Source organism: Colossoma macropomum, unplaced genomic scaffold (assembly GCF_904425465.1).
Source record: "Colossoma macropomum unplaced genomic scaffold, Colossoma_macropomum, whole genome shotgun sequence".
Taxonomy (NCBI): Eukaryota; Metazoa; Chordata; class Actinopteri; order Characiformes; family Serrasalmidae; genus Colossoma; species Colossoma macropomum.
The window spans coordinates 1,731,160-1,755,086 of NW_023494806.1; the positions used below are offsets into that span (position 1 = coordinate 1,731,160).

The 23,927-nt window shown below is 41.5% G+C and overlaps 1 protein-coding gene across 1 annotated transcript in view; it reads right to left on the reverse strand.

Moving 5' to 3' along the window:
* The window catches only part of zdhhc8b (zinc finger DHHC-type palmitoyltransferase 8b), a 91,871-nt gene that overhangs the window by 16,921 nt on the left and 51,023 nt on the right, over positions 1–23,927 (reverse strand). Inside the window, exons 2-3 of the mRNA XM_036598738.1 lie at positions 3,333–3,454; positions 1,849–2,006 (exon numbers count right to left, since the gene is read on the reverse strand). Of these exons, the coding sequence (XP_036454631.1) occupies positions 1,849–2,006; positions 3,333–3,454 (280 nt within the window). The remainder of the gene's footprint in view (positions 1–1,848; positions 2,007–3,332; positions 3,455–23,927) is intronic.

A 23,927-nucleotide genomic window follows, 5' to 3' on the forward strand; every position in this document is an offset into this window, starting at 1 on the left:
ATAGTAATGATTAGGTCAGTAAGTATTTGTACCTTATACATAATTTGACTATTAAATTAGGAAGAAACCAAACATAAACAAAATACAAATAGGGTCATATCACTGTACATGCAGATATTGGGACTGTAGATTGTTTTAAGCTAAAGAGTAATCTTTAAATAGTAGGGGGGGGGGGATGCTAGTTAGTGGGGAGACATTTAAGCTTCTCGAAATACACAATCATGGGATCCCAAGTTCTATGGAATTTTACAGAAGCCTTTCTAGATAAAAACTTAATCTTTTCTAATTTAAGGAAAAGCATAAGAGCGCAGAGCCACTGTGAGGTCTCCGGCGGACACTGGATTTCCAATTAATCAATATCCTCCTCCTTGCCAGACGGGAAGCGAAGGCCAAGGCCTCCTTAAGGTTTAATTTTTAAGAATCTATAATACAAATTCTTGAAATTAAACCTTTATTTATCTGGGGTACTTAAAGAATATCTTCTAGGGGAGTTTTTGGTGTCAGGGAAGGAAAATAAAGGCACTGATTACGCATAAAATTCTCAATTTGAAGGTATCTGTAAAACAAAGAAGGTGATAATTGAAACTTGACTGAAAGATCAGAAAAAGAAGCAAAGACTCCATCAATGTATAGATCTGCAAATCTACCGATGCTCTTTTCATGCCAATCATTAAAGACCCGATCCATAGCAGAAGCTAATTTTTTGTCTGGAAAACTGTTGTGGCAGTCTAAAAAACAAAATAACAACATCATGAATACTGGCTTTTGAACTGTGTACTGATAACAAGCTGAATGGTCTTTATCCCGGAGGACATAGTGTCCATGATTTCCAAAAGGAATTTCAGATTTTGATTCTCTGGTCCACAGTACACTTTTACACTTCCCCTCAGTCCAACTTAAATGAGCTCGGGCCCAGAGAAGGCGGCAGCGTTTCTGGATCCTGTTTATATGTGGTTTCTTCTTTGCGTTTTAGAGTTTTAACTTGCATTTGTGGATGCAGTGATGAACTGTGTTCACAGACTGTGGTTTTCAGAATGGTTTCTGAGCCCATGCAGTGTTTAATGCTGCCTTAGGGCCTGAAAATCACCACCAGCCAGTACTGGTTTTTGGCCTTGTCCTTTGCATACAGAGATTTCTCTGAATTCTCTGAATCTTTTAATCATATTATGCACCGTAGATGATGAAAATGTCTATTTTATGTTGAGAAACGTTATTCTTGCGTTGATGTATTTGCCCGTGCAGTCACAGAGTGGTGAACCCCTCCACAACTTTACTTCTGAAAGACTCCGCCTCTCTGGGAATCTCTTTTTATACCCAATCATGTTACTGACCTGTTGCCAATTAACCTAATTAGTTGTGACATATCATTGCATCAGATCTGCTGCTCCATTTAAGGTGTAACAGGAAAAAAAGAACAAGAATCTGGTGAATATCTGACTTCAGCTCATATCACTGAAGAATTAGGGGTGGGTGATAATAAATAATTCCCCCCCCCCGTTCTGTGCTCAGGATATCAATGAATTCTTTTACATTAAAAATGTTTAAACATTTATAAACTATGATTTCGGACTGCTCGGGAGCGCCCTCTAGCGTTTGAGAAACCCGGAAGGCATTACAGAGCGGACATTCTCCTCTCTACAAGCTCTCTGGCACAGCATGTTGCTCACTGGTCAACGGCTTACAGCTTAAGGTCTCCGGGTGGAACTCGTGCTTTTGAAATATGGTTCCGCATTACGTTCACTGATCGTCGCACGGAGGCCACAGGTATTCTCCGCACGACTGCATGCAGATGAAGAACATGAAGATCATGTGATTTCCACTGATGTGAGAAACCAGCGAGCGTCTCACCTCGACACAGTTGTCACACACGCTGCAGTGGGAGCAGCGCGGTGGTCTGTAGAAGTGACAGGTGGAGCACCACTTCATCCGCACCTGGACCCCCTTCACCTCCACGTTCTTATAGAGAGGAGCTCTGAAATCATCATCCTTATCTTCATCCTCACTCGCTGAGAGAGAGAGAGAGAGAGAGAGAGAGAGAGTGAGACAGAGAGAGAGAAAGAAAAGAGAATGTGAGACAAAGAGGGGGAAGAGAGAGAGGGAGAGAGAGGAGAGAAAGTGTGAGAATGAGAGTGACAGAGACAGAAAGAAAATTTGACAATTTGAGAATGAAAAAGTGCAAGATAGAGAGAACGAGAAAGCAAGAGAGAAGAGAAAGAGAGAGAAAAGAGCAAGTGAGAGAAAGAGAGAGTGCGAGACAGAGACAGAGAGAGAGAGAGAAAGAGAGAGAGAAAGAGAGCGAGAGACAGAGAGAAAGAGAAAGAGAGCGAGAGAAGCGAGAGACAGAGAGAGAGAAAGAGAGAGTGCGAGAAAGAGAGAGTGCGAGACAGAGACAGAGAGAGAGAAAGAGAGCGAGAGAAGCGAGAGACAGAGAGAGAGAAAGAGCGAGAGACAGAGAGAGAGAAAGAAAGAGTGAGAGACAGAGACAGAGAGACAGAGAGAGAAAGAATTAGGGGTGGGTGAGACAGAGACAGAGAGAGAGAGAAAGAGTGAGAGAAAGAGAGAGTGCGAGACAGAGACAGAGAGAGAAAGAGAGCGAGAGACAGAGAGAGAAAGAGAGAGAGACAGAGACAGAGAGAGAAAGAAAGAGAGAGAGAAAGAGAGTGAGACAGAGAGAGAAAGAGAGAGCGAGAGAAGCGAGAGACAGAGAGAGAAAGAGAGTGAGAGACAAAGACAGAGAGAGAGAGAGAAAGAGAAAGTGAGAGACAGAGACAGAGAGAGAGAGAAAGAAAGAGAGTGAGAGAAAGAGAGTGTGCGAGACAGAGACAGAGAGAGAGAGAGAGAGAAAGAGAGCGAGAGACAGAGAGAAAGAGAGAGAGAGACAGAGACAGAGAAAGAGAGCGAGAGACAGAGAGAAAGACAGAGAAAGAAAGAGCGAGAGAAAGAGAGAGTGAGAGACAGAGACAGAGAGAGTGAGAGACAGAGACAGAGAGAGAGTGAGAGACAGAGACAGAGAGAGAGAGAGAAAGAAAGAGAGAGAGAGAGTCAGAGACAGAGAGCGAGAGAGAGAGAGAAAGAAAGAGAGATAGAGAGAGAGAGACAGAGACAGAGAGAGACAGAGAGAGAGAGAGAGAAAGAGAGAGAGTGAGAGACAGAGACAGGAGAGAGAGAGAGAAAGAAAGAGAGAAAGAGAGTCAGGGACAGAGAGAGAGAGAGAGAGAGAGAGAAAGAAAGAGAGAGAGAGAGAGAGAGAGAGATAAGGAAGATGCAGGAAATGTGGACCCTTTACATGTAAAGCCGAAGGAAGATTTGAACTGTAGGGAAAAGTGACTGACCTCTGGGGAAAACTCCGGGGTCCATGAAGGTGGCCATGCTGAAGTTGGCCAGAACGAAGAGGAAAACCACGCCATGATAGAGAGGAACAGCAGGAGAGATAGCATTAGATAACCACGGACACCTGGAGAGAGAGAGAGAGAGAGAGAGAGAGAGAGAGAGAGAGAGAGAGAGAGAGAGAGAGAGAGAGGCCAATGTTAATAAAAGTAATCTGTCACTTTATATTAACCATTTCTGACTCATACACTCTTAAAAAAGATGGTTCTTCAAGGGTTCTATTGTACAGAAAATGGTTCTATATACCATAAGCATTCAAAGAACCCTTTGCATGATTACAGGTTCTTTGCATCATGAAAGAGTTCTTTAGACTGATGAAAAATGTGCTGTAGATGGTTCTACATCAAACCTTTTTCAAAAGGGTTCTATATAGCATCCCGAACGGCTCTTCTACTGTTACAGTGTCTGTGGTAATTCCAATTTCTGCTACACACTCAAAAAAGATGGTTCTTCAAGGGTTCTTTAGTAAAAAAAAAATGGTTCTATATAGACCCATGAACACTCAATGATTAAAGGGTTCTTTGCATCACAAGAGTTGGACACTGGCCCTTTAATAGACCAACTCATGAGACGACTCCAGCGTCCAGCATCACTCTGATTAGCTCCAGTGTTAGCTTTAGCATTAGCATTTAGCATTTAGCTTATCTGAAGGGGCAGCTTTTGCTGCTAAAATCTCTTCCTTATTAGACGTCAAAACCTGCCGCTTCAACATCCGGTGACTGAATCAACTCCCTGCACACTTAAAAAGACGGTTCTTTAACGGTTCTTCAGTAACGACATTGGTTCTGTTTAGAACCATAAGCTCATTTCATGCTCAAATGGTTCTTTCCATGGTGAAATGGCCCTTAGATTGTTAGAGAATGTGTTATATATGGTTCCACACAGAACCTATTTTGAATTTGAGTTCAATCTAGCACCCAAAAGGGTTCTGCTATTGTTACGATGTCATGCTTGTAACAGCAGAACCCTTTTTGGTGCTATATAGAACCATATACAAACCATTCTCCATCAATCAGAAAAACCATTTTGCCATTAAGCTTGCAAATGGTTCTATATAGAACCATTGCCTTTACTAAAGAACACTTGAAGAACCATCTTTTTGTTGCTGCACTCGTCAGACTTTCAGTTCAGGCTGCCTGGAAACATCTGTGATGCTTTTACTAACAGACTAAAAGCTCAGTAGCACAAAGGAACATAGAGCACCAAAAAGGGTTCTGCTATAGTTACAATGTCAAGCTTGTATGAAATAGAGGAACCCTTTTTGGTGCTATAAAGAACAGTTTTCAAAAAAGTTCTACATACAGCATCTGAAGAACAATTTTACCATGCAAAGAGCCATTTAAGCATGCAAATGGTTCTTTGAGTGTTCATGGTTCTATATAGAACCATTGCCTTTATTTAAGAACACGACTTATTCAAAGCACAAAAGTAGCCAAGCAGACCATAAACACTGCATTAATCCAATAACGACAAACAGTCCAACTCTGAGTATGTATGAAGTATAAAGCGCTCTTAGCCAGTGCTGTGGATGTGAGTTATGAGGCTAAGCCACAATTAGCTCTCCTTCCCCAGCTTCATCTATAATAATAACACCACCAGTGCAGGTCAGGAGCTATTTAGGCTGGGCTTAAATGGAGCTGCTATAACTGAGGCTGAGACAGGCCTGAATTACAGTGTATTATATTACCTACAGGTCATATTCTGACCAGCAGCGCGTCCGAGGGTGACACAGTGCTGCATAATATATCATTTGTTTACTGTTATGAATTTCGATATTGGCCTTCACAACACTGCAATATGCAAATGAGCCTCTACCAGCCCAACCAATCACAGGTCCAAATGAGTTTCTGTGGGTACTGTGATGAATCGAGGTGACCAACAGTAGTGTAACCATGGAAATGGGCTTAGTGCAATCTTGGAAATGGGTGTAGTGCAACTATGAAAACAGGTGTAGTGTCACTATGAAAATGGGTGTAGTGTGACTATGGTAATGTGTGTAGCATAACTAGGAAATGAGTGTAGTATAGCTATGGAAACAGGAGTAGTGTAGCTATGGAAACAGGTGTAGTGTAACTATGGAAACAGATGTGTAACTAGGGAAATGGGTGTAGTATAACTATAGAAATCGGTGTAGTGTAACAGTGGAAATGGGTGTAGTGTAACTATGTAAACGTGTGTTGTGTAACTATGGAAACAGGTGTAGTGTAAGTGTAAACAGTTTAGAGGGGAATGCTGCGTGTTGTGTTTATCAAGTACATTTGCCTCAAACCTCAGGTCAAAAGATCAGATCTCTCTGCTTTTCTCTCCATTATAGCTTCTATTTGGTTTACAGCAAAGTGGATTTGACCCCCTCTAGTGCAATTATAGAGATGTGTAGCGTAACTATGGAAATGAGTGTTGTGTAACTATTGAAAAGGGGTGTAGAGTAATTATGGAAACGTGTAGTGTAACGATGCAAATGGGTGTAGTGTAACTGTAAATGGGTGTAGTGTAACTGTAAATGGGTGTAGTGTAACTGTGTAAATGGGTGTAGTGTAACTGTGTAAATGGGTGTAGTGTAACTGTAGATATAGGTGTAGTGTACCTGTGTAAATGGGTGTAGTGTAACTGTAGATATAGGTGTAGTGTAACTGTAAATGGGTGTAGTGTAACTGTAAATGGGTGTAGTGTAACTGTGTAAATGGGTGTAGTGTAACTGTGTAAGTGAGTGTAGTGTAACTGTAGATATAGGTGTAGTGTAACTGTGTAAATGGGTGTAGTGTAACTGTAAATGGGTGTAGTGTAACTGTGTAAATGGGTGTAGTGTAACTGTAGATATAGGTGTAGTGTACCTGTGTAAATGGGTGTAATGTAACTGTATATGGGTGAAATCCACTCTGCTGTAAACCAAATAGAAGCTATAATGGAGAGAAAAGCAGAGAGATCTGATCTTTTGACCTGAGGTTTGAGGCAAATGTACTTGATAAACACAACACGCAGCATTCCCCTCTAAACTCCTGTTGCCATGGTAATAATCAGCAGCGGATAGGCAGGAGACGGATACGTTCTCTGTCAAAGATGGGAACGATGTTCAGATACGGGAACATGATTCATTACCAACACAATACGGCACAGAACCCAGAACACAGAACACAGACCACAGCGCAGACTCACTGATTCACTGTCACTCTTTCACAGTGAAGACCGGAAATAATCAGGCTGTAGCCGTATATTGATGTTTCTGACTCATAGTTCCCTGAAACGAGTGGACAAACTGTGCAGATTCTAAACTTTCAATCCGTCACATCTGAGGAGGAGAGGAGATTTTATTATGATATGAATTTGATGAGTTATTGCTGTGCCCAGTGTAGTTTTGCAGAAAGAAAAAACATTATATTTGTCATCGAAACAAACATAAAAAGGTCAGAATCAAACATTGCAATTATGTAAAAGCAGCAAAAGTAATTATGTCATTTGAACTGAAAAACAGGTAATAACTGCTGAGTTCTAAGGCCGAATCTTTCCTTCTATTTCTATATTTCAAAGAGAGAGAAAAAGGTTGTGGGTTGAATAATTCAGCTCGCAGGCAGTAGGTCAGGATGAAACATCCCCTGTCAAGTGGGGGGGGGGGCACTAACGCACCCACACACTCCTCCAGACTAACACACACTGACCACACCAATCATACACTCAGTGTTCACTTTATTTTGTCCACCTACCTTGTGACTACACTCAGTGGCCACTTTATCAGAAACACCCACCATAAAGGTGCGCTGTTTACAGTTTCAGACTATACCTCATCAGTTACTGTACAGTTTTTAGCCCCCCCCCACACTATCAATAAAAAGAGACCACCACTGACCACACATTGTTAACTCCAGCAACACTGATACACACACAACCATGTCAGCTTAATGGTTCCCACTACCTGCTAGGTTGCTAGGTGGTTGCTAAGGTATCCAAGGTGGTTGCTAAGGTGTTGCTAAGGTAGAATAGGTGGTTGCTATGGTGGTGCTAGGAGTTTGGCATTGTATCCCAGGTGGTTGCTACAGTGTTGCTAGGCGGTTGCTATGGTATCCTAGGTGGTTTCGAGGGGACTGCTAGGTGGTATTTATGGTATCCCAGATGGTTGCTAAGGTGTTTCTAGGCAGTTGCCGTGGTGTCTGGGGTGTTTACTTAGTTGCTTATAGGGTGTTGTCAAGTTTTAGCTGCATGTTAGTGAAAATCAATGAGAGTGTAGTGAGGGAGTTGTTGTTGCTGCATTTGTCAGACTTTCAGTTCAGGCTGTCTGGAAGCATCTGTGACTCTTTTACTAACAGACTAAATACTCAGCAGCACAAAGGAACACAGAGCACCGAAAAGGGTTCTACTACAGATACAATGTCATATTTGTATACAATAAAAGAACACCTTTTTGGTGCTATATAGAACCATTTTCTAATAGGTTCTATACAGAATCATATACGACCCATTTTCCATCAATCTGAAGAATGATTTCACCATGCAAATGGTCCTTGGAGTGTTCATGGTTCTCTACAGAACCACTGACTTGACCTGAGCACCTTTGAAGAACCATCTCTCTTTAAACTCCAACTTTTTCCTTCCAAAAAAAACTAAATATGCAATCTGAAATGATTCTCTAGGTCAGGTGCACAATCTGTTGGTTTGAGATGAGAACATGAACTAATGGTTCTATATAGAAGCATTGCCTTTACTAAAGAACCCTCGAAGAACCATCTTCTAAGAGTGTAGTTGTTGTTGCTGCATTTGTCAGACTTTTAGTTCAGGCTGTCTGGAAGCATCTGTGACTCTTTTACTAACAGACTAAAAGTTCAGTAGCACAAAGAAACACAGAGCACCAAAAAGGGTTCTGCTATAGTTACAGTGTTAATCTTGTATACAATAAAAGAACACCTTTTTGGTGCTATATAGAACCATTTTCTAACAGGTTCTATGTAGAATCATATACAACACATTCTCCATCAATCTGAAGAACGATCTCACCATGCAAATGGTTCTTTGAGTGTTCGTGGTTCTATACAGAAGCACTGTCTTTACTAAAGAACCCTTGAAGAACCATCTTTTTTAACAGCGTATGGCAAGGAGAGCACAAAAATCAATCCACACAGCAGTGGAAAACAAAAAACAATACAGTGTTTTATTGTCCACCTGAACACGGCCGGGGGAGGGGGGTAAACAAACAAACAAACAAACAAACAAACATGGGAGAGACAACAAAACAACGATGCTGCTCCAGCACTCAGCTGTAAACATCTCACTGCACTGAAGTGTGAAGAACCCTAAACCTGCAGGAACTCGATCCAACGAGAAACACTAAGGTCTCCATGTCCAACGCCCAGCGTGGGCTAGAGGGGTATAAAGCCCCCCAGCATTGGGCTGTGGAGCAGTGGAACTGGGTTCTCTGGAGTGATGGAGCTCCACCCAGTTCCTTTGGGATGAGTTAGTGATCCAGAACTGACCATCCAACATCAGTACCTGACCTCAATAATGCTCAATCAAATCCTCACAGCAATGTTCAACATCTAGTGTAAAGCCTTCCCAGAAGAGCAGAGGCTGTTACTGCAGCACAAAGGGAGAGAGAGAGAGAGAGAGAGAGAGAGAGAGAGAGAGAGAGAGACAAATATATATAGAGAGAAAGAGATAAAGAGGGAGATAAGAAAAAGATAAAGAGAGAGATAAGAGAAAGGGAAAACAAGAAGACAGATCATTATCTGAGAGAGAGAAAGAGAGATAAAGACAGAGAAAGACAAAGAGATAAAGAGAAAGAAAAGATAAACATGTGGTGAGAAAGAGATAGAGAGACATAGAGAGAGAAAGAAGAGAGATAAAGATAGAGAGAGAGATAAAGAGAGATATAAGAAAGGGAGAACGAGAAGGGATAGAGAATGAGAGAAAGAAAGATAAAGAGGGATAAGAGAAGACAAATATAGAGCGAGAGAGTTAAAGAAAGAGGAAAGAAAGATAAACAGAGAAAAAGAACAGAGATAAAGAGAGAAAGAGAAGACAGATTAAGATTGAGAGAGAGAAAGAACAACATAAAGAAAGAGAATGACAAAAAAGTGTGAGAGAGACAGAGATAGAGAAATAAAGAGATGAAAGAGAAAGGGGGAGAAGATAGATAGAGAACAAGAGAGAGTGGAGATAGAAATAGAGAGAGAGGAAGAGTGAGAGAGAGGGAGACAGAGAGAAGAAAAAGGAGAGAGAGAGGACGAGTGAGAGAGAGGGAGACAGAGAAAAAGGAGAGAGAGAGGGTGAGTGAGAGAGAGGGAGACAGAGAGAAGAAAAAGGAGAGAGAGAGGGTGAGTGAGAGAGAGTGAGAGAGAGGGAGACAGAAGAAAAAGGAGAGAGAGAGGGTGAGTGAGAGAGAGTGAGAGAGAGGGAGACAGAAGAAAAGGAGAGAGAGAGGGTGAGTGAGAGAGAGTGAGAGAGAGGGAGACAGAAGAAAAAGGAGAGAGAGAGGGTGAGTGAGAGAGAGTGAGAGAGAGGGAGACAGAAGAAAAAGGAGAGAGAGAGGGTGAGTGAGAGAGAGAGATATTTAAACTGAAGGTTGAAGCGCTCAATTAGTGTTACAGAGAGCAATACATAATAAAAGTCCCATCAATGGGGTAAATATTAATAAACAAACAAATAAATAAATAAAAACAGAAATTCTTTAATGTAAGAAAATATGACTGATACTGAATATGATTGACAGCTGAAAGGTCTGAATGCTGACATCACAACAAGATAAATTAGAGTCTGGATTCCTCCCCACAGTAAACGGGCTCATTAGTGCTGAAAAGCTCCGTGCTCAGTCTTTTGATGTTCAGCAGTTTTAATCACATTCCCGAACACCTGAGCCCATTTACCTGCACAGACGACTGCAGCCGAACACAAACACACATCCAAAGCCCTGCTGCTCTTATCTGAGGATGATTCCGCACCGGAAAAACAGCTACAAGGCCAAGACAGAAATACCATCAAAAACACGCCACGGGAACGACAGAGTGTGCGTAAGTAACACGCTTTTATCTGAAACGAAAGCAGGCAAGAGACCGGGACTGTGCTGCGTTCTGCTCTTTTCTGCCATGATGATACTGTCACAGACAAAAATCACAAATCATGAATCAGACTAAGACATTTTGGACCTTATAACAACAATAATAACAGTAATGATAAAGCAAAAATGTAGATTCAGTTTAAAAATCCACCAATAAGAAAACAGAATGGCTAAAATCTTCCAATAAGAGAACAGAATGGCTAAAAGCTCACCAATAAGAGAACAGAATGGCTAAAAATGCACTAAAAGGATAATGGAATGGTTAAAGATCCACCAATAAGGAAACGGAATGGCTAAAAGCTCACCAATAAGAAAACAGAATGGCTAAAAGCTCACCAATAAGAGAACAGAATGGCTAAAGGCTCACCAATAAGAGAACAGAATGGCTAAAGGCTCACCAATAAGAAAACAGAATGGCTAAAATCCACCAATAAAAGAACAGAATGACTAAAACTCCACCAATAAGTGAACCAAATGGCTAAAAATCCACCAATGAGAAAATGGGATGGCTAAAAATCCACCAATACGAAAACAGAATGGCTAAAATCCACGAATAAAAGAACAGAATGACTAAAAATCCACCAATAAGAGAACCAAATGGCTAAAAATCCACCAATAAGAGAACTGAATGGCTAAAAATGCACTAAAAGGATAATGGAATGGTTAAAGATCCACCAATAAGGAAACGGAACACCTAAAAATCTACCAATAAGAGAACAGAATTGCTGCGGCTGAGTTTGAAGTGCACTGCAAAATGCTTTACATTATGAAACTCCAATGCGGTTTAGTTTCATGTAGGTTTCAAGCAACTTGTATGAAAGTTTCAGCGTGTAAAGCCTAAGAGCGCCGATTCTGCACAGTTAGCAGTGGGATTTAGTGTATCCTCCTCATTATTATCCTGAGTGAGACACACGCAGAGGTGCAGAGGTGCAGATGTGCTGGGAGTGCAGTAAGAGCCGTATGATGGCAGAGATGTAGATCAGTCATTAATCACTGTGGCAGGAATTCAGCATCAGGCAGCAGCGTTTGATCTTAATGAGGCTAAAAGCTCAGGGGAAACAGGCTGGATCATCATTAGGAGGCTATTTACAGCCTGTACACCGCAATAAAGAAAACATACCACACAATTCCTTACATCACAGTTTTATTAGAATAAATTAATGCTACTGTTTATGCTGACCTACTTTAGTCCATGTTTATAGATGACAGTGTGTCTCACAGTGTCAGAAACCACAGAATCAAGTCTGGGGGATCAGCATGTAGGTGACAGTAATATTTCACATATATATTTATATAAAATTGCTGCTGTCCGAAGAAAACCTCGTATCCCCAAAATGGTAACTTTACAGGAAAAGGAAAAAACATACTTTACTTTTAATGTAAGTCAATGGAACCAGACATTTTGGGCTGTTTCTGTTGGTCTATTCATCATGAAATTTACATACAATGTAAAGGACAACAAACACTTTTAAGTCAACATAAAAACTAAAAAACGACAAAAATGGAGATACAAGGTTTTAATGAATCTTTTAGCCAACTGTGTCTGAACACATCGGAATTAGACCTCCGCATTTAACACATCCGTGCAGTGAAACACCACATACACACTAGTGAACACACACACTAGGGGGCAGTGAGCACACTTGCCCGGAGCGGTGGGCAGCCCTATCCACGGCGCCCGGGGAGCAGTTTGGGGGTTAGGTGCCTTGCACTTCAGTCACTTCAGTCACGTACTGTCAGCCGAGGGGGATCGAACCAGCGACCTTCCGGTCACAAGGCTGGTTCCCTAACCTCCAGCCCACGACTGTCCCCCAACAGCAACGAAAGAGTGGACACACAGCAGCCCACTGTGTGTCCAATCTTTCCCTTCATTCCAGCTTCCATTCTTTTCAGGAGACTCACTTTCAGCTCCTCAAAGAATCTGCAGACACACCTCCAAAGTCCAGTCTTCGAAGCTGGTTGATCATTTTCTGAAGTAATCAAACACATTCAGTGGTGTTGAGGTCTGGACTCTGGGGTGGTCAGTCCATTGCTCAGCTTCTTTGTTTGATGTGTCCGTCTCCTTTTCTCAGTGAGGTTCTTCTTGATCAGCTACACATCCTTTCAGACCCACAGCGCTGAGTCGTCTTCTCACAGTGGAAGGATGGACAGAAACACCTGTGGATGTTTTCAGATCTGAAGTAGCTTGATTTTCTCCTCTCTCTCAGAGATGAAAGCTTTAAGTGCTGTTTATCTGATGGGGGCAGTTTTGGGGTCGACCAGGCACATTTGAACCTGTGTTTTTTCCACTTATTTTATTTTGCCTTTCCTTTTGCAAGTGGATTGTCTTTTATCTAATCTCCTCGCAAAAAAATTCACTTCAACTTTCACTTAACAGGCTTTTTTTGATTGTGTGCTGAGCTGCTGGAAATGTATGTTATGTACGCATGCACACATGTGTACACACCCCTACATTAATGTACAGCGTTCCTGGCAGCGGCAGAGTTGGTCCTGCCCTCCGCTGCATTCCTGACTCTTATTTTAGGAGAAGGCTGCAGCTGCTCCGGCTGTGGTGGTGGGGGAAATATATCAGATGGCCAGAAACGTTCAGAACGTCCACCATAAGGAACACTCTGGTCCAGAGCGCTTCTGGAAGAACTAAACATGTCCAGCAGCCTTTTTCACGGTTGAGACGTAAACAGAGTGATTCAGAGTGGTTTGGTGTGAAATGGTTCAGATGTCTTTACAGTGGTGGTGATGGGAACCAGGGGTCGCCATGACTACAACACAAATATAGACATTTTTATTTACTATCCAGAACCACCAGTGAACCTACACGAGTCTTCTGAGTTTATATGGAATGTTGATGATGGAAAATAGTGGAAAATCTGGAATAATAAGTTTTCTTTGGGGACTATTTTGCCTCACAGCGCCCTCCATGTATCCCTCCACCATGAATGGAGTTTAAGTTCTCTAAACTATCATAAAACAGTGTCTCAGTCATCAGGCAGTGAATTCATAACCATTTCATGTAGGAACTTTCTGTGAGGGAGCTTTTAGAGGTGGACGTCTGGTTCCTATCACCACCACTGTGAACAGTTCTGACTCTGTAAGTTTCTCTAGAACAGAGCGTTTCACACCAAACCACTCTGAACCACTCTGTTTACATCTTAACCAGTTAATTATGCAGAAATTTAGAAAAATCATTGGTTCAATTAGAGATAAATCTCAAACAGACTTGATTATGTGGATTCTGACACTTATCTATAAACATGTATTTTTAGTCCTTTGTTTTGGTTTGGATTTTTTAGTATTAGTAATTTATTTTGGTTAAAATAACGTAGGCCAATCTTCGACCCTTAATTGTGTCACATTGTTCATTCACTACCACATTATATGGACAAAAGTATTGGGACACCTACACATCACACCTACAGGAGCTTTTATGAATCCCATTCTAAATCCACAGGCATTAATATGGAGCTGGTCCCCCTTTGCAGCTCTAACAGCTTCCACTCTTCTGGGAATCTTCTACAAGATGTTGGAGAGAGTCTGTGGGAATTTCTGCCCATTCATCCAGAAGAGCATTTGTGAGGTCAGACACTGATGTTGGACGAGAGGGCCTGGCTCACAATCTCCGTTCTAGTTCATCCCAAAGGTGTTGGATGGGGTTGAGGTCAGGGCTCTGTGAGGGCCAGTCAAGTTCTTCCACACCAAACTCCCCCAGTCAGGCCTTTATGGAGCTGCTTTGGTCACTGGGGCTCAGTCATGCTGGAACAGGAAAGGTTCTTCCCCAAACTGTTCCTACAAAGTTGGAAGCTACAGTTGTCCAAAATGTCTTGGTGCTGAAGCATTAAGATTTCCCTTCACTGGAACTAAGGGTTCTAGACCAACCCCTGAAAAACAGCCCTATATCATCATCCCTCCTCCACCAAACTCTACAGCTGGCACAGTGCAGTCAGGCAGGTAACGTTCTCCTGGCATTCGCCAAACCCAGACTCGTCCATCAGACTGACCGATAGAGAAACGTGCTTTACATCACTCCCCTCCTCTACAAACTGAGGTCCAGCTCTGCTTTTTTTGCCCAAGATGAGCAGCATATCCACTTTCTCTAGCTTCAGACTCCAGCACTGAACATAATGTGTTAGTTTGCAGGTTGGTTTTGTTGTTTGTGTTGTCAAGTAGGCACCACACGGGTGTTTGGCTGCTTCTGATTGGTCTAACTCATCTACAAGCAGTTCACAAGCTCTGTGTTATTAGGTTAAAAATTTTTCACTTAAAACTTGTAAGCTATAGTTAAAATTGCAGCTCTTGTAAATTTAAAAATGCGCTCATTGATATCGCAATTCTGATATAAAAATGATGACTGTCTCACCCGTTTCACGCAGTCTAACACACACACACACCCTGCATGAACACACACACAAGAATGTCAGGACTTTTATCTCGGAGTGGCATCTGTGCACCATTCCGAGATTTTATACCGGGGTTACAGCCATTTTCCAGCCACTTCCTGTCCGGAAGTCCAGCCGAAGTGTGGCTCAGAGAAGGAAAATAAAAAAAAGAACATTCTCCACTCAGAGTCATTTCCTTCACTACATCACACAAAACACCCCCAAACACACGATGAACTGATTTATGTGTTTAAATGAGGAAGAACAGAGCCACGAGTGTTCATTTAGACCAGCTTTTAAAGGGGAACTCCATCATTTTTTCAAATTTCCCTGCATAATTAAGTGGTTAAGATGTAAACAGAGTCGTTCAGAGTGGTTTGGTGTGAAACGCTCTGTTCTAGATAAACGTACTGAGTCAGAATGATTCACAGTGGTGGTGATAGGAACCAGACGTCCACCTCTAAAAGCTCCCTCACAGAAAGTTACTACAGTAAATGGTTATGAATTCACTGCCTGATGACTGAGACACTGTTTTACCATCATTAACATTCCATACAGAAACTTGGAATAATGTTCTACATTATTGTTCTATATTCTATATTATTATTGTGTATTATATAATACTATTATCTAATATTATTGTCATTTTTTTGTTATTATTGTATGTAACCTTCTAATTTTTTATATCATTATTATCTATCATTAATATATAGGCAAAATAGTCCCCAAAGAAAACGTATTATTCCAGATTTTCCACTATTTTCCATCATCAACATTCCATATAAACTCAGAAGACTCGTGTAGGTTCACTGGTGGTTCTGGATAGTAAATAAAATGTCTATATTTGTGTTGTAGTCATGGCGACCCCTGGTTCCTATCACCACCACTGTAAAGACATCTGAACCGTTTCACACCAAACCACTCCGAATCTCTTCTCAGAAATTGGTGGAATTCTTCCTTTTGATGTCTTGGATGACCAAAAGTCCTCAGAGGTCAGTCTGTTCTAATAAAAACGCCTGGCCTTGACGTACATCTGCGCCACATACACGCACACACAAGGTGCTAAAACAATCAACATGGAGAAGAATGCAGAGTGACACAGTGTGAAGTGTGACATCATCCGTCAGGGCCGGTCAGCGAGTGTCCGTGTGGAGTGCTAAAGGGGGGCTGGGCTGCAGGACAATGGGTCCTTTCAGTCAGTGAAGCTCCAGAATGGTGGGAAAAACCAGCAGCGCTGTGAAAACGGTTAGAGGAGGTAATATACAGTCTATACGGTAAAACCGGCGTGATCACTGACGTGTCAGAGACGTGTTTGGCTGTTATATGATAAACAGTAAGATATAGTGGCGCTGTACAAGTACAATGAGATGCCGTTTGAAGCAGTTTCATGCCTATAGATGCATAATTAAACGTAAAACTAAAGTTTAAAAGTATAAACACAAAAATATAGAATAAATAAAATGTAAACGAAGCAAATATATGCACAGCATAAAATAATAAAGTGTAGGGCTGTAAGATTAATGATATTTAGATGTGGTGGAGCTTCACAGGTCTCGGAGCGATGGTAGTATCATGTGATTGGGGGAGTCCTAACTAGCAGGTGGAACTGGAAACGACTGAATTTGGGAGAAAATAATAAAAAATTTTGTTTAAGCCCAGCTTAAAATGAACCACCCTTCAGATTCATGGTGTCCCCCTATTATATAACAAATAAACACTGTTTACCACTCTGTACCTTTAGGTTCACTACAAATAGCTATTTTAACTACCCCACACCTTTTAGATTGCAACTAAATGTATAATGAACATTAATAGAAAATGAAGTCAGCATACTTGACATTAGAGACGTCACAGAGTACTAAATAAAACACATCCAGGGTTACATCTGAGGCACACAGCGTCAGTGTTTATCCTACTGCACCATCCACACATCTGTCCATCATATCCATAGATGCCTCAATCAAATCCAACCATAGATCACTCCATCATATCCATAAATCCCGTCATCATATCCATAAATCCTGTCATTATATCCATCATATCCATAAATCCCATCATTATATCCATCCATCACACAATCATATGCATCGATCCCTCCATTATATCCATCCATCCTTCCATCATATCCATCCATTGATCATATCCTCCCACCCAGCTATTCAACATACCCATCCATTCATCTACCCATTGATCATCCATCTCTCTGTCATACCATCCATTAAAGACCACACCCATCCATCCATCCATCCTTTCATCCACCCCGTTTTTTGTTGGACGAATTACAAATTCCTGAGCATGAGAGCTAAAATAAACCCTCACACTCAGATCAGCACGACATGATTTCTATTCAGGAGCTTCAGATGAGCAGCAGACCTCACACACACACACACACACACACACACAGTATGCTCGAGATGCCTTTTAGCACCCTGCCGTTAGCATCATGTCAGCGTGCTGTTCAGCGTGACTTGGCCTGCAGGTTCAGGCTCCGGACGCCAAAAACAACCAAAACAACCAAAACAGTAAACACAGTAAACACGGTTACGGCAGTGAGAACCAATGACGCTCAAAGAAATCAGCATCGCTTCATACAGGCAGGTACTTTCACTGTTAGCTGCTCTAACTTTATTACGGAATATAAAATCAGCCACAAACATCTGCACCCATGTTTAGGGCCATGTTGCCATGTTCTGAGCGTTTCTGCACATTTTGGAGATCTTCCCAAGTTTTTGCACAATGTTCGCACATTTTTGGTGATTCTGACTCGTTTTGTTCAACAGACTCTCGCTGTTCTTGTTTCGGCTGTTTGTTCACAGGTTTTCAGTGGCGAGGACACATTTTGGACATGTTTTCTGATTCTGATTCTGTTTTGGTTGATAATCTGTGTTTTGGGCGATCTGGCTACATTTTGTGTGAGTTTTGTTCCACATTTTTGTGCAATCTCGCCCTGTTTTGGTTGATTTTCTTACATTTTTTCTGCAATCCAGCCATGTGTTGCTGGATTTTTTTCTAGATTTTTAGCAATCCAGCCATGTTTTCGTGGATTGTCCCATGTTTTTGCACAATCCTGCCACATTTTGGATGATTTTCCTAAGATTTTAGAAATCCTACCATGTTTTAGTTGATTTTCTTACATTTTTGTGCAATCCTGCAACATTTTGATTGATTTCCCAACATTTTTGTTAAATCCCGCCACACTGTGGTTAAACCGTGGTTAAACCGTGCGTTTAAATTCCATACATAACGTGCGGGCAGAGCGTGTCCTACTGGCGTCTGGTACCGTCCGGTACCGTCCCGGAGGGGCTCACGCACAACTGCTCTCTAATCAAAACCTTTGACCAAAGTCAACAAAGTTCAACAAAGACACTCAGTCAGTCCTGGAGCTGTTATTCCTCCTTCACCACAGAGCCGCTCGTCATTATGACCAGCAGCTGGGACGGATCTTTCTGACCCAACTGCAGCTCAAAGTTCTGACCCTTTAATCTTTTGTAACTGAGTTGTAACCGAGCCGAATGCTGAATTCTGAGCTATTTTCCAGGTGACCTCTCGATTACAGCTCTGCTGTTTGACTGCATATTTCACTGCTGTGATTGAGCTGAGCTATTTACAGGCACATTTCTCACGGTGGTTAGTGCTGCTTTAGATGCTGTTCCACCACTAAAATTTACAATCCTTGTTTTTCCACTCATCTCAGCTTTTCTTTGTTTATTTTCCTTTTCAGGAAAACGGCATTCAGCCATTCTTCGGAGGCAGATAAGACTCACTAATGGAGGTAGGTGGAAACTTCAGGTCCAGCGGTGGGCAGTCAGGAAATGGCAGAAAATAACCAAAAACATGATTTTTGGCCAAAAGAGTAAAAGTGCAGAACATTCTGAAAGAAAAAGTTGCACTGGTTTTACGGTTTAATGTTTAATAGGCCTAAAATGTATTCTTTGCTCTTCTGCACTGATTTCTAAAACAAAACAAACAAAAAGATATCATTTATGCAATAAGAGTACAGTCTGAATGTGGATCCTGAGAAAGCAAATTTAGGCATATTTACACAATATTCCTGTTTCTACAGTAATCCTGGTGTGTCTGGATGATTCTACTGAACTGGTTCAGAGTCAGAGCTGAAACACATCAGGGACTTTTAACTGATCTTGGACTTTCAGACTAAAGTCCTTTTGCTCTGAGTGACTCTAAACCTTAATTATGATTATTTAATCAAACTAATGACTGATCATTCCATTCTGTCTCTACCAAAACAATCATAACTACCCAAACTGTACCAAATGTTTTAGCAGTGACTGTTTCAGTGACAATTTTAGCTCATTTTGAGCTCAGAAACTCAGCAAACACAGCTTTGAACAGCTGTTCACACAGAAAATCATCATATTTTACATTAAAACACTAAAAAGTGCTGAACTGCAGAAAATATGACGATTCTTAATGTTCCACATATGTATTTTTATGTTTAACCGACTCTAAATGTAGGTATTGTGATATAAACTGAGTCTGTTCTACAGTTTCTCATTAGGCTGAATGAATAACCGACTCTAAATGTAGGTATTGTGATATAAACTGAGTCTGTTCTACAGTTTCTCATTAGCTGATGATAACCGACTCTAAATGTAGGTATTGTGATATAAACTGAGTCTGTTCTACAGTTTCCATTAGGCTGAATGAATAACCGACTCTAAATGTAGGTATTGTGATATAAACTGAGTCTGTTCTACAGTTTCTCATTAGGCTGAATGAATAACCGACTCTAAATGTAGGTATTGTGATATAAACTGAGTCTGTTCTACAGTTTCTCATTAGGCTGAATGAACAGTGGAGGTAAATAGTAATAGTGTCATCTCTCTCTCTTCTGTTCTCTCTTTGTTCTATTCTCTCTCTTTCTCTCTATGTCTCTCTCACTCTCGCTGCCTCTATTTCTTTTTTCATTCACTCTTATTTCTCTCTCTCTTTTCTCTCTCCCGCTCTTTTTTTCTGTTCCCACTGTTTCTGTCTCCCTCTCTTTCTCTCTTCTGTTTCCTTTCTTGCTCTCCCTCTTTTTCCCCTTTTTCTCCAGTCTCTCTCTCTCTCTGTTCAGTCACTCAGCCAAACTTCCCGCCGTGAGTGGCACAATGTTCCTACACAAGGACAGAACACACATACACACACACACACACACACACACACACACACACACACACACACACACGAGAGAGAGAGAGGGCAGCAGAAATAAACTCGTCCACTTCCTGCTAATCCCCCCTGAACAGGTGCTGCTATTTACAGCAATAAATCCAACCAATCAGAGAGAGAGAGAGAGAGAGAGAGAGAGAGAGAGAGAGAGAGAGAAAAGAGAAAAGAGAAACAGTGAAAGGAGAGAGACAGAGAGGAGATAGTGAGAGAGAGAGAACGAGGGAGAAAGAAAGAGAGAGAGAGAAAAGAAAAACAATGAGAGGATAGAGAAGTAGAAGAAGGAGCGGTAGAGAGGAGGAGGAGAGAGAGGGGAGAGATAGGAAAGAGAAACAGCCAGAGAGAGAGAGAGGAGAGAGAGAGTGAAAGTGAGTGAGTGAGTGAGAGTGAGAGGAGAGAGAGAGAGAGAGAGAGAGAGAGAGAGAGAGAGGAGGAGAGAATAAGAGTTTGCTATTACAGTTATTTTACTGCACTATTTAAATGTAAATAATTGTTCAGCATAATTAATTAGCGAATCGTCTCACTTTCGACATTATTCAGTTTGTTTTAACATAAAACACGAAATAAAGACGAAGTTATGAATCAGACTGATCAATAACAGGTAGATCAATTCATTACTAATAGACCTTTCACTGACAGCCCTGCTGCCCCACAGCTCCTTAAGCGTTACTCTAATTAGCTGTCTAACTGGCACTCACAGTACAACATCTGCAGCAGCTGTTAAGCTCAATAAACAGCCGCCATACTCGTGAACAGGGTGTCAAACTCCAGACTCCAGACGGGACTTGAGGGAATTTTAGTTTTCACCGACTGTCACTTTAAAGTTTAGTACTGACATTTCTGCAGGAGCTGGAGAGAAAATGAAGGATTGGTTTTTATCTGAAAGATGACTCACAGCCCTCAGAGAGAGAGAGAGAGAGAGAGAAGAGAGAGAGAGAGAGAGAGAGAGAGGAAAGAAAGAAACAGTGAGAGGTAGAGAGAAGAAGGAGCAGTAGAGAGGAGGAGGAGAGAGTGGGGGGATAAGAAAGAGAGAGGAAAAAGAAACAGCTAGAGAGAGAGAAAGAGGAGAGAAACAGTAAAAGGAGACAGAGATGAGGGGAGAGCGAGAGAGATAGAAGGAGGAGAAAGAGAGAGGAGAGACAGAGAGAGAGAGGTAGAAGGAGGAGAGAGACAGAAAGAGATGAGGAGAGAGTATGACAGGGAGAGAGGAGAGAGAGAGAGAAAGAGGAGAGAGAGAGGGGGAGAGAGAGAGGAGAGAGAGAGAGGAGAGAGAGAGGGAAACAGTGAAAGGAGAGAGAGAAAGAGGAGAGAGAGAGGGGGAGAGAGAGAGGAGAGAGAGAGGGAAACAGTGAAAGGAGAGAGAGAAAGAGGAGAGAGAGAGGAGAGAGAGAGGGAAACAGTGAAAGGAGAGAGAGAGAAAGAGGAGAGAGAGAGAGGAGAGAGAGAGAGGGAAACAGTAAAAGGAGAGAGAGAGAGAGAAAGAGGAGAGAGAGAGGGGGAGAGAGAAAGAGAGAGAGGGGGAGAGAAAGAGAGATAGAGGGAGAGAAACAGAGAGAAGTCGTCGTCTGGAGCTGAGAGAGGAGACGATGTGACAGTAAAGACATCAAGCGCTCAGAAACAGAGCCTCAAACTCTAAAGAGCAGAAATAGGTCACAACAATCTGCACGACTCCTTCATTCCACCACGTTCACTTTCTCAAAGCACTGAGAGACTGAGTGACACCGCAGTGACACCGCAGTGACACCGCAGTGACACCACACTGCCTTACGGTTTCAGACAGTATGGCCCGATCCCATTCCACCCCTCGCCCCTACCACTCAGCCCTACCCCTCTGTTTGTGTGTTCTCGTGTAGGGGAAGGGTGAGAACTGGGAGAAAGCTGAGAACTGGGATCACATTATGTCAGGATCACAATATAGCCGAGGAGACCTGAGCAACCAAGCAGAATTACTGAGTACATTGTGCGTATTTTTCAAATGTACGACTTGTTTCTGAGGACAATAATAACATTAATAAACCCTGTTTATGTATCAGTATTCATGTCGCTGTTGTTGGAACAAAACCTCGTAACTTTACAGGAGAAGAAAAAAACCTACTTCACTTCTAATGTCGGTCAATGGAACCAGAATTTTTACAGAGTGATTTTGGGCCGTTTGTTTTGGTCCATTCATCATGAACTTCACCCATAATGTAAAGAACAACAGGTATTTTCAGATTTTGTCAAAACCTGAAAACCGACAAAAACGGAGATACGAGGTTTTGTTATCGATATATTGACATTCTATATTGAAGTGCTTTACATAGAAATGTAAGGGGACGACAGAAAGTTGAGGAAAAATTGAGCAAAAAGAAGCAAGAATAAAAAAGTCGATTCTAAAAAAAAATCAAAAAAATGCAGATAAATAATTCACATAAAAAATGAAATAGGAGATAAAATAGATGTTTAAATAAATAAATAAATGAAAATAAATACCATAATAGGACTAATAAAACAATATAAACCCACACACTTCTTCTTCAGTTCACCAAATCTCTTTGAACGACTCTCAATTATTTAATTTGGCAGAAATTTTGAAAAACTGGTGGAATTCCCCTTCGAAGACATTTAAGTTTTGAAGTGTAAACGGTAGTTTGTGTTTGTCACATAACCCCCTGTAATACAGCAGAAGCAGTGACCTTTCGACCTCCCCCTCCTGCAGACGCCGCAGCAGCGCCACACGCCTCTACGCGCTATAACGGGCTCTTTCATCAGAGGCTGAACGTCTGCAGTCGGGCTGAAGGGCTGGGATGAGTAAGCTCTTCTGAGCGCGCTCCGTGGGACTGAAGGGTCGGAGAACCGGACTGATTCAGGAGAAAATCAAACAATTCACCCAGAACATCCACACGGACATCTTAGCACCTGCCAAAGGAACGTGTGGGCACATGTTGATGGTCCGTTATACCAAAGAGCTAAACCACACGGTTCTTCAAGGTTCTTTAGTAAAGAAAATGGTTGTATATAACCCAAAAAGGGTTCTGCTATGGTTGTCAAGCTTCTCACGACGTCAAGCTTCTAACAACAGAAGAACCATTTTTGGTGCTATGTAGAACCATCTACGGCACATTCTCCATCAATCTGAAGAGCCATTTCACAATGCTAAGAACCCTTTAATCATGCAAAGCGTTCTTTGAGTGTTTCTCTACTAAAGAACCCTTGAAGAACCATCTTTTTCCAGTGTGTTCAGCACAGCGCAAAAGTTTTAGGCACCTAAAAAGTAACTGAAAAGTACAAATCTGTAATTTTTAGTTCATTTTAATTCATTTTTAACAGAATCTTTGCTTTTTGTATTTATTTTCTGAAAAATTGTAATAGTTCTCTTATTTCTTATTACGTTTTGATTGGAAACAAAAGGGTTAAATTCTTGAAACGCCCAACAGAAAATTGTCCAATCAGGATTGTTTTCCCTGTGATATGTAGGTAGGTACAGCCAAGCTGCTCTCCCATTGGTTAGGACTTCAGAAGCTGGACTGAAGGACTTACACGGTAGATTAGCTACCAACATAGTCAGGAAGTGACAGAGGAACCAACCAATTGATTATAAATGAACATCTGGAAGTTCTAGATACGTCACCGACTGTGAGTACATCGTAGTCTAAGGAGGTTTTGGTCAGAAAAAAGCGGCCTTTTGCATCGCAAAATGGTTCTTCAGATTTATGGAGAACGTGCTGTAGATGGTTTGATATAGAACCTTTTTGAAAAGAGTTCTGTATAGCACAAAAAAGAAATAGTTCTTTAGTTTTCGTAACTAAAGAACCCTTGAAGAACCATCTTTAAAGCGTCTAGCAGAAATGAACATACACACATAAAAATAATGGTTCTTCAAAGGTTTTTCAATAAATAAAATGGCTCTATATAGAACCATGAACATGGAGAACATGAAAAAAATGCTGCAGATGGTTCTATACAGAACCTATTTGAAG